The sequence below is a fragment of the Lathyrus oleraceus genome, chromosome 6 (genome assembly GCF_024323335.1).
Source record: "Lathyrus oleraceus cultivar Zhongwan6 chromosome 6, CAAS_Psat_ZW6_1.0, whole genome shotgun sequence".
NCBI lineage: Eukaryota > Viridiplantae > Streptophyta > Magnoliopsida > Fabales > Fabaceae > Lathyrus > Lathyrus oleraceus.
This window is the reverse complement of record NC_066584.1, coordinates 90,979,169-90,995,325: the sequence shown is the minus strand read 5'-3', so window position 1 is coordinate 90,995,325 and position 16,157 is coordinate 90,979,169. Positions and strand designations below refer to the sequence as shown.

The 16,157-nt window shown below is 33.8% G+C and overlaps 3 protein-coding genes across 10 annotated transcripts; 1 reads left to right on the top strand and 2 right to left on the bottom strand.

The window, feature by feature from the left end:
* Positions 1-1,823: 1,823 nt before the first annotated feature.
* Positions 1,824-5,185, top strand: LOC127093206 (tetraspanin-20). 3 transcript variants are annotated; one of them, XM_051032111.1, is made up of 7 exons: positions 1,824-2,278; positions 3,372-3,471; positions 3,648-3,728; positions 3,834-3,938; positions 4,169-4,351; positions 4,693-4,778; positions 5,027-5,185. In XM_051032111.1, exons 1-6 carry the CDS (start codon positions 2,061-2,063, stop codon positions 4,732-4,734), a joined length of 729 nt encoding a protein of 242 aa, XP_050888068.1. In that variant the 5' UTR covers positions 1,824-2,060; the 3' UTR covers positions 4,735-4,778; positions 5,027-5,185. The 3 variants fall into 3 exon arrangements, with proteins under 3 accessions (XP_050888068.1, XP_050888069.1, XP_050888067.1); XM_051032112.1 differs by having other exon boundaries at positions 4,943-5,185; XM_051032110.1 differs by lacking the exon at positions 5,027-5,185 and having other exon boundaries at positions 1,825-2,278; positions 4,693-4,934.
* Positions 5,186-6,727: 1,542 nt separating this feature from the next.
* Positions 6,728-11,285, bottom strand: LOC127093203 (uncharacterized). 6 transcript variants are annotated; one of them, XM_051032105.1, is made up of 4 exons: positions 10,964-11,285; positions 8,699-10,394; positions 7,902-8,049; positions 6,728-7,692 (listed from the first exon to the last, which is right to left on the bottom strand). In XM_051032105.1, the coding sequence occupies exons 2-4, from the start codon at positions 10,307-10,309 to the stop codon at positions 6,941-6,943; spliced, it is 2,511 nt and encodes an 836-aa protein (XP_050888062.1). In that variant the 5' UTR covers positions 10,310-10,394; positions 10,964-11,285; the 3' UTR covers positions 6,728-6,940. The 6 variants fall into 6 exon arrangements, with proteins under 6 accessions (XP_050888062.1, XP_050888063.1, XP_050888061.1 ...); XM_051032106.1 differs by having other exon boundaries at positions 10,995-11,285; XM_051032104.1 differs by having other exon boundaries at positions 11,065-11,285.
* Positions 11,286-11,727: 442 nt separating this feature from the next.
* Positions 11,728-15,855, bottom strand: LOC127093205 (uncharacterized). The gene is made up of 7 exons (XM_051032109.1): positions 15,523-15,855; positions 15,161-15,298; positions 14,549-14,671; positions 14,061-14,141; positions 13,729-13,834; positions 13,591-13,657; positions 11,728-13,503 (listed from the first exon to the last, which is right to left on the bottom strand). The coding sequence occupies exons 1-7, from the start codon at positions 15,683-15,685 to the stop codon at positions 11,935-11,937; spliced, it is 2,247 nt and encodes a 748-aa protein (XP_050888066.1). The 5' UTR covers positions 15,686-15,855; the 3' UTR covers positions 11,728-11,934.
* Positions 15,856-16,157: the final 302 nt, after the last annotated feature.

Sequence of the window (16,157 nt, the reverse complement as noted above, 5' to 3'; positions counted from 1 at the left end):
ACAAGAGAAAATTGATTGAAGAATTGTTTTTGACTTGTGGAAAACTCAAGTCAAAGATATGTTATATACAGTCAGAATTATATGTCGGTGGTTGAAGAGTTTTATGTCAACATAGAAGTTGCACCATAAGTTTTCAATCTGGTTTTGGACATGCGAAAATTATTGGAGCGGTTTAACTTCAAGTGAAAGTACACGCTTCCTTCGATAAAGTATGATAGTTTTTGAATTATGATTGTCGATGAAGACAATGTGAAATTTTTTGAAGAGGTGTAGCTTCAAGTGTCTATACTCTTTATATCGGAGTATGATATTTTTTTTGAAATATGATTGTCGGTGAAGACACTGGAAGTTAATGTATCATTTTCGATCAAGATGGAGATTGTTGGGATTTGTTGAAAATATACATGTCGAAGAAGTCCCACATCGCTTTGTATTGTAAAGGAAGAGGGAGGTCCAAGGCTGTATAAAAGATTATAGTTCTTTATTATAAAATGCATTAGTCATTAGCACTTTAAGCTTGTATTTTAATTTTTAGTTCTCTTATACGCTTGTGTTAGAGTGTTGTGAGATGTAATTGAATATTTACTTTGAGGGGTGTGAGTGTACTAAGGGTTTCAGGGTGGTTGAGGGTAAATTATGTGTTGTAACAATTTTTTCATAGTGTTACTATTTGGTTATCATTTGACAACGATCATGGTTTTTTCTCCAGTTTCGAAGTTTCCACGTTGCATCCTTCAATTGTGATTGTGTTCTTTTATTTTCTCTATGTCGGTTCTTTCTAACAAGTGGTATTAGAGTTGTGGTTCGGCTTGCAGGGGTAGCGGGAGCTAGATCCTGTGTTGGATCTTGTTATAGTGACGTGGGAGACTCACACTTGTGGAGAGAATGTTGGGTGCAAGTGTGGGTGGTTAAATCTTACATCACCTATGAATGAGTATAAAGTTGGATTTATAAGATAGAAGAATCATATATCGATGCCTTAAGGTTTTGGATGAAGATGTGACGTCTTTCTCTCTTGTGGTCCTCGAGCATTGGACTCCCGTTGGTGCTCCCGACTTCCTCAGACTCCTTAACAGGTACAAATTTGAGAGAGTTAAAACCCTAGTGAGAGAAACTTAGAGATAAAAATGAATAGATTATTAAGATACATTTTTCTAAGAATCGGAAGATTTTTGGGATATCTAATAAGATTGAAAAATACTTCTAAACACATTAAATTTGTGTGATTCATATATTGTGTGAATGAGAGATTGACAAACACTTGAATAAAAAATATAAGTTAGTCTTATGAAATTGAAATGCTATTTTTTTTTAACTCTTCTTAAAATATATTATAACAATTTTTGAAATATTGTGGATTAGAGTTACTATCTCCTTCAAAATAAATTAATATAATCAAACTATTTAAACAAACTACATGTATGTACTTGTCTTTATTTCCTCTTCTTGTCACTTGTTTACTTTTTATAGATTAAATTTTGCTTGAGATCAAATATCTTATTATATTTGATACATTATTCAATTTCAGAACACTTTGATTCGCCTTAATAGGAAAACCAAACATTGATTCAAAATAGTGATGTTTTTCAAAATATTTTATCAAATTAAATTTGATATGCATTAAAAAAATAAAAAATAAAATAAAACAATTATTATTTGGAATAGTTTATCACTTTGTTGTAGCAAAAACGAAAACCACATTTTCTAAATCCCTTAAATCGGAAGCAAACTCAAATGATGGTTGTTCATGCCGCAAGTTCCTTTTTTGTATCGTAATTGTCTCAACTTTAACGCGTTCTCTATAAATTCTTTTGCACTTTTTATTTATTATTTTTTCCTAAAATTTCTTTCAATTTTTAAAAACGGAAAAAAAAACTTCTTTATAAAAAAGTTAAATAAACGCACATCGTGAAAAAGAAAAAAAAAGTTAAATAAAAAAGCAAACGGAAAAACAATTTGGGTAATATAGAAGAGTGATTTCTGAGATCTGAAATTTTTTGTTTCTAAATCGAAATTGGGGGAAAACAAAAAGCTAAGAGCAAGAACCCTAACATAGTAACATGCGATCCAATTGTTGCCATTTTTCGTTAGCTTTCGTTCTCAAATTTCTGAATTTCCTTCAAGCATTTGTTGGTGTTTCGATTCTTCTCTATTCCATATGGATGCTCAATCAATGGGGTCATTACTCTCCTCAACCACCATTCCCCCAATTTTCATTTTCCCTTTCTCGTTCCTTTTCGCCTCATTTCGTTTCTGATATCAACCTTCCTGCTCCTTGGTCAGTTTTTCTTTCTATTCTAAATTTTCATTAAATTTTTTGTTTTTAGAGATTTGTTATTGTTGTTATTATTATTCTGAGTGGTTGTTGTGATTGTGATGATAGTAGTGATAAATGAAATGATTTTTGTTTTCATGATTTGGGTATTATCAGGTGTAATAAATGCTTTATTAAAGTATTATTTTTTACTACTATCAATCAACTACTTTCATGCTAGGGCCTAGGAGGAGTAATTCTCAAATGAAATTCAATTTTTGTGTTTCTATTTTTTAATTTTTGCTTTAATTATCTTTTGTGAATTGGGAGATTATGAAGGTTATAGTTAAATTGTTACCAATTTACCAACATGGGTTGATTTGAGTGGAAGGTGCTTGGATCCTTCAAGCAAGTGGTTTAGGGTTTCGTGTTTGGTGCTTGTAGCTCGACGAGTTAGTCTTTGCAGTTGCACACATAGAATATTTTGGTTTACCAATTTAATTATAATTAGGTTGTAGTATCTCAAGTGTAGTCAGATTGAGTGCTGGATCGTAAGATTGTAAGATCTTTAGTGCTAAGGATGCCTGAGAGTGCTACGATTAGAGAGAGATCGTTTTCGTTGCCGGCATGGTCAAGATCGAACTTTCTGAAGCAAGATCGTAAGAAAAAAGTGTTCTTACGAATGCTGGATTGTAAGATTGTAAGATCTTAAGTGCTAAGGATGCCTGAGAGCGCTACGATCAGAGAAAGATCATTTTCGTCGCCGACATGGTCAAGATCGTAAAAAAAAAATTCCGGGGTTTTTTTTTGGGCCTGTATCGTGATTTTTATGTGTTTTTGTATGTGTGTATATATACATATAAAATTACCATTTCTCCCTTCGGTAGGATGGTACTTGCCGTGCTAAGTATCTGAGTTTTACGATTTTTCACAAGCCGACCAATCCTACTTAAGATTTTGTGCTTGACTACATTGAGTATCTCTCCTGAAATGGGGGTGTCAATATGAATTATGAATTAATCTGCATTGCTTCTTTGTGAATTTGTTTTTTAGGGTTATTTATTTGATGTTTAAATTTTGTTCTATGCTAACCATATTTTTCACTTGATGATGATAGGTTCATCTATGCTTTCATGGGTGTGGGAATATTGGTGTGCTGCATTGCTTTCTTTGGTTGCGTTGCAGCTGAGATTATTAATGGCTGCTGCTTGTGTTTTGTATCCTACTTAAAGCGGAATAATATTTATTTTCATATCTTAGTTTTGTCAATCTATTAATGTTGGGAAAACTATTGTGTTGTTGTATACTTGGAAAGTAAACCCTGCTTCACTTCTGATTATTATTATTTTTTTCCAATTTTCCTTTTCATTCCTTGACCTTTTGGAAATGCTAGTACACTCTACTCATCACCATACTTGTTCTACTTGAGGCTGCTTTAGTGGGATTTATTGCAATTGATCATCAATGGCAAGAGGTTCGTAAATTCATCACCCCATACTCTCTTGATAAACATGGTTGCATTAGTTACCATCTATGCCTTTTTCTAATGACTATTGTACGTTGATTATTGCCTTTATAGGATCTTCCGTTTGAGCCAACTGGTCAACTTGAGAGCCTTCGATCTTTCATTAAAGATAATCAAGATATATGTAGATGGGTTGGCATTGCTGTTCTTGTAGTTCAGGTATATTCATTTCTGTGTGTGTTGTTACTTGTTACAAGTTACAAGGACACCACGAGATTGCTATGACTTATTGTCTTAAATTTCCAGCATATTGCTTCTATTATCATGACAATGGTTTTAATTAACAGCCTAAAGAATCATATAATAATTGCACGGCATGAATGTTAAGCATTATCTGGGTTTCTTTTTCATCCCTTGCTATAATTACGATTTTATTATTTCAACCTCAGGCATTATCTCTACTGGTAGCATTAATTTTGCGAGCCTCAGTTTCTACTCGAAGAGAAGATTTTGATGAGGAGGAGGAATATGATGTTAGGGGTAGAAGTAGGGAGCCTCTACTAAATCCTCAGTCTGGCCAAACATCTGCGGGAAACCACTCTGATGTTTGGAGCTCACGGATGAGAGAGAAGGTATACTAGGTCTAAATTGTTAGTTTTGTGGATAATCATTGATGAAGTTTATGCCTTTTAATGATAGGAAAATAAGACGTAATTTCGTCCAGAGTTTGTCAAAAGGGAGGCTGAGCTTTTCATATCAACTATAAACTACCAAAACTTTCAAGTTATTTTGATATCTTTGAATATCAACTATTCTAATATGATTCATAACAGAGCGGATACACAAATCTTTTGCACAGATCAGTGGACGTTTTTATATACTACTATTTCTGTCAGTAGGTTACGGAATCTGCCCGGTTGCATTGGTGTTATTTAACATTAGTAACGTCGGTATTATCATTTCATGTATGCAGTATGGATTGAACAATGGCGACAAGAACAGCTATGAAGCGTGAGTTCTAGGCAATGGATGCTACTAGTGGTCAAGCAATTCAGTGAGGTGTCGATGTCTTAGTACATATGTATATCTTTTGTTTAAATGTTTCTTTTTTCATTTACTCCAAAAACACACCTCTCCTTCCTTTGGTTTGTGGTTTGAGCTTTTGTGTGTTACTGTATATAATAAAGCCGAGGATACTAAATGTTAGTTCTTACATTTGCCAGCCTTCAATTTTGTTTTTCTCTCAAGAAAAATCTCAGTGCTAGACAGAGTTTGGTAAAGCTTGATTGGTGTGTTGAATGTTGCAGTGTGGATAGCAAAACTTGGAGAGAATTCAAATACTTTTAAATGTTTCTGGATTGTAAAAATATCTGCTGTTGTCAGCACTTGCTTTGTGCATGATATTTGTCTTAAAAGTTTAAAGGTGGATCCTTGGGGCTAAAGTAATATATAGTAGATTAATATTATTTTGTATTAAGAAATTTAATATTACTGCAAACTTGTAGCAACCCAAATGAAATTTATTATAGTATGTCAGTCTATGACACCAACCATTAGATCAGGGTCAAGCCCTTTTATTTATTTATTTAAAAAATGAATAAATCACAGTTTAAGCACATGCAAAAGCTTCTCTTTTTTTTTTTGTTTAATGAGAAATGATAATTTATGTCTCTCCGTACAATAATACAGTATGATGTTAAATATGTGAGAAACTGAGATTCACCTGCAATTTAGGATCTCAAGGATGGACTGAACTGAAGTAACAGATCTTGACTTCTTGTGGAAAACTATCCACAATGCTATTGTTTGTTCTCCAATCTTTAAGTTAATCCATAACTTTGGCTTCTAGTGTAGTTAGAAATTTCCTGCCAAATTGCCGTTGAAGAATATTCTCATACTTTTTTCCTCTGGGAAAAACATTTGTCCCTTTTTACTACAGCTACTTCAGCCTGCAAAGAGTTACTATGTGTGTAAGGTTCTCATTACTTATCCTTTTCTCTCCCATGTTCCTCAAGTTATGCAGTTGTAAGAGAAAAAACTGTAGTAACATCTTTTATGAAAGAGAAATGATGTTTATACATAAAAAAATTGATATTAAATATAGTGTATATAAAGTGTAGAAGATAATAAATAGGAGATAGATAGAAATAAACCTATTTTTTTTATCTATAGACAAAGTAATAATAACTATTAAAAACTAACACAATCTAATAATGTCAGTTTTTGACCGTTGATCTAAGACATACAGATTAGTAAATTGCTATTTATATTAGAATTAGTTTTCAAGTTCCTAACATTCTTTCGAATAAGATTTGCGCACTAGAAATTGCTATTTATGTTAGAACTAGTTTTCAACTTCCTAACATTCTTTCAAATAATCTTTTTGGATAGTCCCTAAAGTACTCTTCCTAGATATATGACAAGAGATAGAAGAAATTTGTAGCAGTATCAATGTGTTTCATTTCTTGGACCACAAGCTTTTCATTTCTTGACAGACACCCATGTGTGTTTTGGTTGGACAATCTCATTCTGATGAATTCTAGCTGAAAAAAAAAGACTACCCATTTAATACTGAGTAAACTACTTCAACTAGTTATCTTCCATCCCAAAAAGGTTTGCATGAATAGATATATAGAGCAGGGAAACTTAATCTTCTCTACCAAAAATGATGTATTTTGTGGTTTAGTATGAATCATTGCTTAGTTTACCTAGTAGCTACCATCATTCCAATCATCATGATCATGAATCATGGTTTAAGAGGATAACATTTATGGTGGAACCACCATATTAATTATACTGATGATTTATGTTATGGCTAAATTACCATAGTACTAATACATACTGTGACTTTTGTGACAGTGAATTATATATTGTGGTCTCATTGTAAATGGAGGAAACAATTTTTCTCTGTTGCTGTACCAATGTACATTAGCTTTGCATAGCTAATTATTTATCTGTAACTCATTAATATCAAGAGAGTACAAGTTGCTTTAGTAGCACTTAATAAATTAGGTGAATAGGGCCATGTAGATACATAACAAATGCAACAATAATAGAGTTACATTACATCAATATTTATTTAGTTATTTGAAATTACAAGCATAAAACCAGTGTTGTCAAATAGCTGCACTATAGCTGTATCGCTATCGCATAGCAGAATTGAAACAAATCACTGTTATTCGCGATTCACTATTAAGTACAAAGTGTTGTGAAAAAAAAACTCATCTGCTTGTAATATCAAGCACAACATTCTCCACAAGTTCTTCTATGATAGTTTCTTCTATTTCCCTTCCCAAAGCTTCAATCTCCATTCTCATTACCTCGACCAACCCAACATGCACAACCTCTTTCCTAACAACATTTTCTACAACCAGGCTGTGACTGTCCCCACCCCAAACAAACCTCATCCCATTTGCTATTAATTCCTTCATATAGGCCACAATGTGGTCCATCAAACATGAACCCTCTTGTAACTGGAAGGTCCTTCTGTTGGTCCCACAGTACATCTTGAAGTAATTCTCTGACCCATCATCACAACTAACAACTTCCAATAATGCATCATTAACACAATCAAATATAAGTTTTTTATTTGATCTCATTTTCCTTCTCTTAGCCTCATTAAGAGGCTGAGTATTGTCCTTGTTGTCATTTATGTTGGCATATGTGTCCCTCAATGATGGGTCCAATGGGCTTTCAAGGGAGTGAAATCTTGTGTGAAATGACTCATACTGTTGTTGTTCTTGATCATCATCATCATCAAGTCCAGATACTGATAATAGCTTTTGGACCAAGAGAAGCCATTCATGTTCCTCTAACTTGGTCTCTAAGGAAGAAGTTCTTAGAGGTTTCAATGGATTATAATAATGACTTGTTAACTCTCCACAAGAATCATCATCCCATGATAGGGTCCTAGCTACTGATTCTATAGGTGGTGATTTGTCAATCAAATTGGACTTCAGAGGCTCCGGAGATTCTAGACATATAGAATAAGTGACATTCAGATGATCATAATAATAATAATATACATCGTCAATCACAACTAATCACATACGTGATTTTACAAAAAGATAGGATAAAATCATACATTATAATGATCTGACGATTGTGATTGATTGACGGTATAGATAGTTTTTTATTTATAAACAGTAGCAAATAAAGACAGAGGTAAGGTCTAAGCATTACCCATGTGAGCACTTTTCATGCATTGCAAGGACTCATGAGCTGTATTGTAATCTTCAAATGTAGATTCTAACACTGAGATTGAACTAGGCTGATCCTGTTTATCAGTTGAAACCTCTAGCACCACAAGCTTTGACTCACTTGATCCAGGCTGTGAAAACAAACAAATCAAAGATTTCATTTCTCTATGTTTCTATGATAAACTACTAAAGTAACCTTAATGTTTCAGAAAGTGTGTATTAAGACAGCACAAATTGTTTAGGAATTTGATGGTTAAAAATATAAGTAAAAGTTAATTAATTTCACTCTATTTAATTATATCACTCCTAAAAAACCTTTCAATTAATTTATATTTCAATGATATCTTTTACACCAAAAACAAATATTCAAGAGGTAGTTCCCTAGCCTATAGGCATATGTGGTGACCAAGAAAAGTTACTTCTATTAATTATATTGAGGTACATAAAGAATGTTTATTGAAACAAGATTCATTTGCTTCACTATTCCAACACACATTGAGAGGTATAGTAATTCTAGTAGTTAGGAAGAGAAGAGACAGAGATAGGAAACTTCGGATTTCACAATTAAGGACTGTCTGTTGATGCTATCCAACAAGTCAAGGTGAAACAACAATTTGCTAAAAGATCCTAAATAAAGGCTAAATTTCAAATAGATCCTAAATAAAGGCTAAATTTCAAATAGATCCTAAATAGTAATCACTACAAAAAAAATATTGCATAATGAACTAAATGAATAATATGTTGAAATTTGCAAAACAATTGTAGCAAGCTAGCTATTACCTCTAGTGTAATCATGTCTTCTTGTTCACTAGAGACTGAATCTGTTGAAGTTTTGCCTAATGATTCACATTTAGCTGCAAGAGATTCTTCAAATTCACCAACATTAAAGCTTTGAGACACATTATCTCCGAGGACTCCAGGTGAATTTGCTTGCGGTATCGATGTTTCGGTGACAGCCGATTCGAATTCGTCTTTTGGTTGAGATGTGCTAGATTTTTTCTTGGTTGATTTTTTACTCATTGAAAACAAGAAACTTGCAACCTTCCCTTTAAATGATGATCTCTTACGCTTTGACTTTGCCACCACCTTGGAGCCATGTTCTTTGTCAGCGTCAACGCTGAGGTCAGGTTCATAGACAGTAGAAGATGCAGGAACAGAATTTGACAGAGAAACATTTTGAGGAGAATCATCTATGCTCATTTCTTCATTGAAAGATTGACTGCAAGAAACAGATTTGCTTGGTTCTTCTTGGTGTTTATTCGCACTTTCAACCTCAGATGTTACTGATTTTTTTACGAGGGAAAGAGAAAGCATTTCACCGAGAGTAGAGTTTCCTGTCACACAGCTATGTTCTTGATGACCTTTTTCAACAGATGTTATAACGTTCCATCTTTCGGAAAGCCGTTTCTTTGCCTCTATGCACACCAATGACTCGGGAGAACACGTTGCACGACCCAAGGATTGTGTAGAATAAGGACTTCCACATACATTGATGATGCAATCCCATGAATGTCTTGGCATTGGCGACATAGCTTCCAAATCATGATAAGATTTGTCAAAGCTCTCATCACTTGAATAGCCACTGGAAAATACTGAAGAATGTAAAGTTTTATCATTTGGATGCATTTGCAATGTCATCTCTTTCGACACTTTTATGGACTCGAGTACTTCATCATTTCCATTTCCCTGATAGAAACTTTGAGGTGATTGAGTTCTCGGAGAAACCATATGAGTCCTTCCAGGACTAGGCTTCAATACCACTATTCGAGTAGAATCCTGAGAGTATCCACGATTAATATTCTCCCTTACATTTGTTTGATCAGAATTTGCTGGTTTCTTAATCAATCTATCATTCTTCTTACTCTTTCCACAAGATTTGTCATTTCCAAACATCTTCAAAGGTTTGATAAGGGTAATGCGATTTGCATCGTCAGATGGAGTAGAGGGAAGTTGATAAAGCTTTTGCGAATCCAAAAACCTGACCAAGAGATCATTGTTTGAGCTTAAAATATCCAATGCATCTTCAAATTGCTTGGACTGGCGCAGCGCCTCGTGTGTCGACATATTCTTCGCCTCGATGAATTTCTGATGAACAAGAGCCATTTTTCCCTCATCAAAATCTTCCCTCCACCTTCCTCTATGCGATTGCAGCCATGTTTCATATCCATCTCTGTAACCAATCTGTTCCGCGCTTGAATGATGAACTTCCTTATTACACATCATAAACCTATCTTCCACCTTTCGATGTTTCAATGGCCACCCTAGATGACCATAAATATCTTGAGAATAATCTTTCGATAAATTAGGCTCTCCCTTTGGAAGGGTTTCAAGCCCCATTAATTTGGCAACTAGATTTGATGGATTGTGCTTGGAGTTTTTTTCTTTGGACATTTCTTGGTCTATTCTATGCACATCTTGATGACAGGTTCTCCATTAACTTTCTATCTTGATGACAGTGTTTTTGAAAGTGAAGAAGCTGCATGGAAATAAGGTACTACAATTTAGTAATATATGATTATGAGAATATAATATAACAGCATAGGAATATCTTAACTAGAGAAATCACATAGACAACTATTAGAGACAACTTGGAAATAAACAAAAAACTAAAGACAATTCAGAAACCTCCAACTTGGTAGCATAATGCTACTTATGAGACACAGATACAGATCAGCTAAAGAGAGAGAAAGAGATGTAGGAGCTTGTTGTCCTTCCTCTTCCTCTGTCTGTCTCTGTCTCTCTCTCTCTTCCTTTGTTACTCTCTTTGTAAAAAGTATTCATATAACTACCATTGATTTAGATCTTTTTCCCTACTATTTTTTTTATGGAATTTTAGTTACATGCTCAATTGTGATATTTGATAGCAGAATTAGGCTCTGAAACAAATAAAAAAGAAAGTATTACAATTTTATAGGCAAATAATATAATAAAAAAATCCAGTCACCTAACCATGATCAAATAGTATTGGTAAGAAAAGAAAAGATAATATAAATGTTGAGTAAGTCATGATATATAGAATAAAGAAAATGAATGAAATCATATTACAGTTTTGGAATATATTGACAAAATGAGTTACTTGACTTAAATAGTAGGGGAACTTGTGACATTTTGTCTATCTCAAATCAAAGATGAATATGAATGATTACCAAATAGATAGTGTCATAAGAAAAAGAGATACTTTTAAAGCAGATCCCTTAAAATGAGTAAAGATAACAAGAAAGGTATATAAACAAGTAAACAGAGAAAAGAAGTAAAATTAGTTGAGGCCCAACAAACTTTCCTCATTTTGTTAGCTTGACTTTTCAATAATTATTTGTCTGAGCTATCTTTAATGTGACAAGCTACACAAAAATTTGGGATTTATTGACGAGTGAATACAAAAGATTTGTATTGTATCATAGGCATAGGGTAGCCTTTAATCCAGGGAAATAAAATATTAAATGGGTCATGTATCGTTTTCTAATTTATGAGTGACGTACAAGTTGCACATGCAATTGAAAGTGACCCTTTAAATAGAACTTAACAGAAAATCTAAATCTCACTTAAGCAGTTATAATAATCTTCTTTAATTACTTAATCATGTGTAAATGCAACATACCCCACATAGAGTAGTTAAGAGTGTAACCAAATTCAAACCTTGAGTAGCATGAAGATCACTCCAAAAGATCCCATAGAAAAAAGTTGGAGATAATTTTAAGTTAAAGTTTGTGGTTTACTTAACGCAAACTTTCATGTTATAGCATTATTCATTCACGAGATAATGCCAAAAATAGTTTTTTCTAGTGAGTCACGGTAAAGTTTGTTAGATATGAGAGAATTATACATGATCATAAAATATAGATATTTGTGCAACCATTATTTTTTCAATTTGACTTGTAGACAGAGTCTTGTTAATGATCTTGATTACCAAAAGATCATATTCTAAAAACAATATTCTCAGAAAAGGCACACTAATGGCATAGTAATCCAAAATTAACCAGAAACATGTGATTGAACAGCTCAGAGAATGTCGGATTCTAGAGGAGCATCTTATGCCTTTGGACTCCGTCATTGATATAGTCACGGTCGTCCAGAGAAAACGCGCATCGATTGTCTCTTTGCAATGACATATGAAGAAACGAAGAGTTATATATTTCAACAAAGGCTTCACTAAAATGATATAGAACCTCCCCGTGATCTCCACCTCCACGGTTGATTTTGGGTTCGTAACGATCATCAATATGAAAAAGTGAAGAGATGTTTTCTCTTTCGGGTAGCTGTAAATTTCTAGTAATTGAACTTCGGTAATTTGATTGGGAACTGGTCAAGGATAAGCATCTAGGTGACGACGAAAGCCAGGCTTCTGTATCAGAAAAATTATGGAAAGGTGGAAGGTATATGCTGTCTTGAACATTCGAAATGTCACTCTTGTACTTCTCTGACAATTTAAAGTAGTGTTTGTTGTGTGACAAGGACAATGATGCATGGTTAAAATTTGTGTCCATTTCTCCATCGTCATCTTCGTAAACATGTTTTCCAAACTGGGATTTTTGATAACTCAATAAACCTGAATCAAATACAGAATTGAAGTCTGATGGTTTATCGAGTAATAAGGATGAGGGGCTAAAGTGGTAGTCACTTAATGCATCATTTGATATCTGCTCTTCACCATGGTCTAGAATTGATAATGCAGGGGCCATATATGGTTTTCCATACTTACAACTGATAGGTAACTTTATTTCATCTTTTTCACAGTTAAAATCTTTTCCCATAAGAAGAGGTATTGGTTCTCTCTCAAGTTTCCCCAGCTCTTTGAAATGATCCAATGAAAAGGTTTCATGATTTGGCTCATAATACAGAAATCCACTAGTTACATCATTCTTGTCTAGGTAACTAGAAGTTCCACCAAATTCACTTTCAGCTTCTATTCTGAACATAGGTTGAAACTTGTGAGGACAGATTGGAAATTCAGTGTGAGGAGTAATCAACTCATTCTTGACTAGGTAACTTGGAGTTCCACCAAATTCACTTTCAGCTTCTGTTCTGAACATAGGTCGAAACTTGCGAGGATAGATTGGAAATTCAGTGAGAGGAGTAACCGACTCAACTGACCGGAGGAACATAGGAGACAACAAATGATCACTGATGCATGAGCTTGATTCAAGTTCAAGGAGTTTCCTCTTAGGTATCTGATGAGTATCTGTACACTGGAAATCAAACTCTCGAGAATCAAGCAAACTGTATTTGGTAGCATTTTCTACTTCATTAAACAGAGGCCCAAGAGTAATGTTATCACTGACAGAGGCACTGAAACTTGGACTTCCACTCCGATTGCACTTAGGTGCGGTTATACTGTATCGAGGTTGAAAGTTCTCAGAGTGATATGTTAGAAACTCAGTATGTGGAGTAATTCTCTCACCCGATTCAAGAAACATGGGAGACAATGACTGATCATTGAAGTATGAGCCTGAGTCAAGTTCAAGAAATTTCCTCTTTGGTACCAGATAGTGCTCCTTAAATTGAACATCCAGGTCCGACTCTTGAGAATCAAGTAAATCGAATCTGGTAGCACTCTCTATTTTTCCTGGATTTGCTTCCTTGTATTTCTGAACAGAAGATCGCTTTTGTCAAGGAAGGAAAGTTATTTGAAGGATTTATAGCATCACAAAGGGCTTCTAAAGTAACGTACATACATTTTTCACAGTGCAGTCAGTGCTCATTGGAAACAGCCGACTAAGAAGCATGGAGACAATATCAAGCCTGAAAAATCCCAATTTTATTCAAAATGGCAAGGATAAAAATATTCAACATCAATGAAAAACTAGTCTAACCCTTTTGAACATTGTTTCTCTCTATCAAGAAATAAGGTATCTTCAACACACTGTCGTAGTTTCTGTCTCTTTCTAGAAAAGACATCTCCATCCTCATTCTGGTTTCCTGAAGTACCACAGAAAATTGTCTCACACAAGCTATTGGAACACCTTTAGTTGCATAATACACATTTTCCCTAAGACTATGAATTTAACACGCGAAGATAAATTAACAAATGAGTGAAACCCAGTCAAAGATTGACACTGAAGACCCAGTAACATAAACTATATATGTTCAAACAGTTCTACACATTATTTTCCCCTAAAATCCCCTAGCACAGAAGCAATCAAACCTTCATTTGAAAATCTCTGGGGTTTGTTGGTGTCACCAAAACCTTGAGAGGTCTTCAGCTTGCTGCTCATAGAGTACATGTCTGCATACACCAAGAGGAAAAAAGAAAGATTTTTTGGTACTGGACTATTGTTTAGCAGGAAACTGAACACTGAAAGGAGGGAAACAGTTTTCAATATCCCAATATCCCAACTTCTTTTAGAGCACGTGACTAAATTCCTCCTGATTCGACTGAAACATGGAAAGCTTTGCATTTTAACTCGTGACATAAGCATGTGCTAATTAGAAAATAGAAAAATTCTACCAATGCAAACTAAAAAGATTGTGAATAAATAGTAAATAAGAGTAGACTGATAATTTAAGAAAGAAACAAATTCATAGAGGGACATTATATGAGCATCAGACTTCCTATGTATTTGTATTGTGAAACTTAGCAATAATAATTTGTATTGTGGCTAATGTAGTATAAAATCCTCTTCTAATACACACCTGACTTATTCCAAGCTCCAACAGAAGGTGAAAGAAATGAATCCATCTTAAATGTTGACAAGTTCTTCTCGATGTTTGAAGAGTTGCAACCCATAGTGCCAACCCTAACATCGTCAGTCCTCTCTGCATAACATAAAAGATATTCCTTTTAAGTGATGGTTTCTATACATCCATAACTTGTGTTCCTTATTTTAGTTAGTCCTTGCTATCATCTTGAAATCCAAGCATGTATCAAACTAAATCTCAGCTTATCAAGTTATCATTAAGTGACAGATTAAAATGTAACAAACGTTCCGATAAAGGAAGTAGCTAATGACATTAATAAACCAAGAGTTTGGGTCTTGTTTGAATTGATTTATTTAAGCTTTTCTACTGGAATAAGACTTGTGAGACTCTATGACAAAACTTATGAAAACAGCTTATGACATGCCCATAGCCTATTTTCATAAGCTCTCTCCACGATAGCTTATGAAAACAACTTATAGCTTGTAAGAAAACAAATTAACTTCATTTTATCTTTTTCTATAGAAATTGCTTATTCATAAACACTTATATGAAAACCACTTAACTAATTTGGTTATCCAAACAAATACAAATTCAAGTTAAACCGACCTTTGGAACATTCACCAGATTCAGACTTCTTAGAAGATAACGACGAATCGTCCTTTTTGACTGGACCAGATGAAAATTTGAGACTTGCATCCTTCTTCAATTTCTTAAAGAAAGCATACTCAGAAGTTTTGGGATCACCTGAATTCCAAATCACACATCAAATGCTTAAAATAAACAATACAAAATTCAGATTACTATTTAACTCTAATTCTATCCTACCAAGCACGGACACCAAAAACACGACTGATACATAGACAACCATAATAATTTGAAAAAATGATTAAATTTACCGTCGGTGCTAATGAGATTCTAACAAATATCATGAAATAATTCGCAATCAATGCATTAGATTATAAGCTTACATGTTGTAACATGTTCTTTCTCAGATTGATTGCGAGAATGATCTGGTTCCGATCTGGAATTTGTTCTAGGGTTTTGTTTTTCGTTAGCAATAAACTTAGCCTTCTTCTGACGAATATAAGATGGATCGTTAGGGTTGATTCGCGAAACTCCGATTTTCTTCATTGCAATGCGATCTCGGAATAGAGAGTACAGCGAAAGGGATGAATGAAGAAACCGATCGATCGACGATGCAATGAATGAACGCTGCGTGGTGGAGTGGTGGCCATGGCCGTTGTTGACATAGAAGAATTCGCGCCAAACCCTCACTTCTACGGTTTTATCTGTAGATTTATATTTATATTTATTATATTTTGAATTTGTTTTACAAATTTCATATTGAATTATTATAGTTTAAAAAACAATTTATACTGTACTCTCTATTCCCGATTTATTTTATGATATTTAAATATAATTAAAATAAATTAATAGGTAAAGATTGATCAAATATATTAATTTTTTTATTAAAATTAATGTGTAAAAGTTGATCAAATTATCAACTTTTTTTATCAACTTTTGATTATATTTGAGATTGAAAGATTAATATCTATTAGTGTTATTTAACTAAAATATTATAATATTGCATGATAAAAAATGT

Coding starts and splice junctions, on each gene's coding strand:
- LOC127093206 (XM_051032111.1), top strand. CDS start 2,061: ATGCGATCCAATTGTTGCCATTTTTCGTTAGCTTTCGTTCTCAAATTT. Junction 3,472..3,647: donor ATGGCTGCTGCTTGTGTTTT/GTATCCTACTTA, acceptor TGGAAATGCTAG/TACACTCTACTCATCACCAT. Junction 3,939..4,168: donor TTGCTGTTCTTGTAGTTCAG/GTATATTCATTT, acceptor TTTCAACCTCAG/GCATTATCTCTACTGGTAGC.
- LOC127093203 (XM_051032105.1), bottom strand. CDS start 10,309: ATGTCCAAAGAAAAAAACTCCAAGCACAATCCATCAAATCTAGTTGCC. Junction 8,050..8,698: donor AAGACATGATTACACTAGAG/GTAATAGCTAGC, acceptor TTGTTTTCACAG/CCTGGATCAAGTGAGTCAAA. Junction 7,693..7,901: donor CATGAAAAGTGCTCACATGG/GTAATGCTTAGA, acceptor CTATATGTCTAG/AATCTCCGGAGCCTCTGAAG.
- LOC127093205 (XM_051032109.1), bottom strand. CDS start 15,685: ATGAAGAAAATCGGAGTTTCGCGAATCAACCCTAACGATCCATCTTAT. Junction 13,835..14,060: donor CCAGAGATTTTCAAATGAAG/GTTTGATTGCTT, acceptor GTGGTACTTCAG/GAAACCAGAATGAGGATGGA. Junction 13,658..13,728: donor GAGAAACAATGTTCAAAAGG/GTTAGACTAGTT, acceptor GGGATTTTTCAG/GCTTGATATTGTCTCCATGC.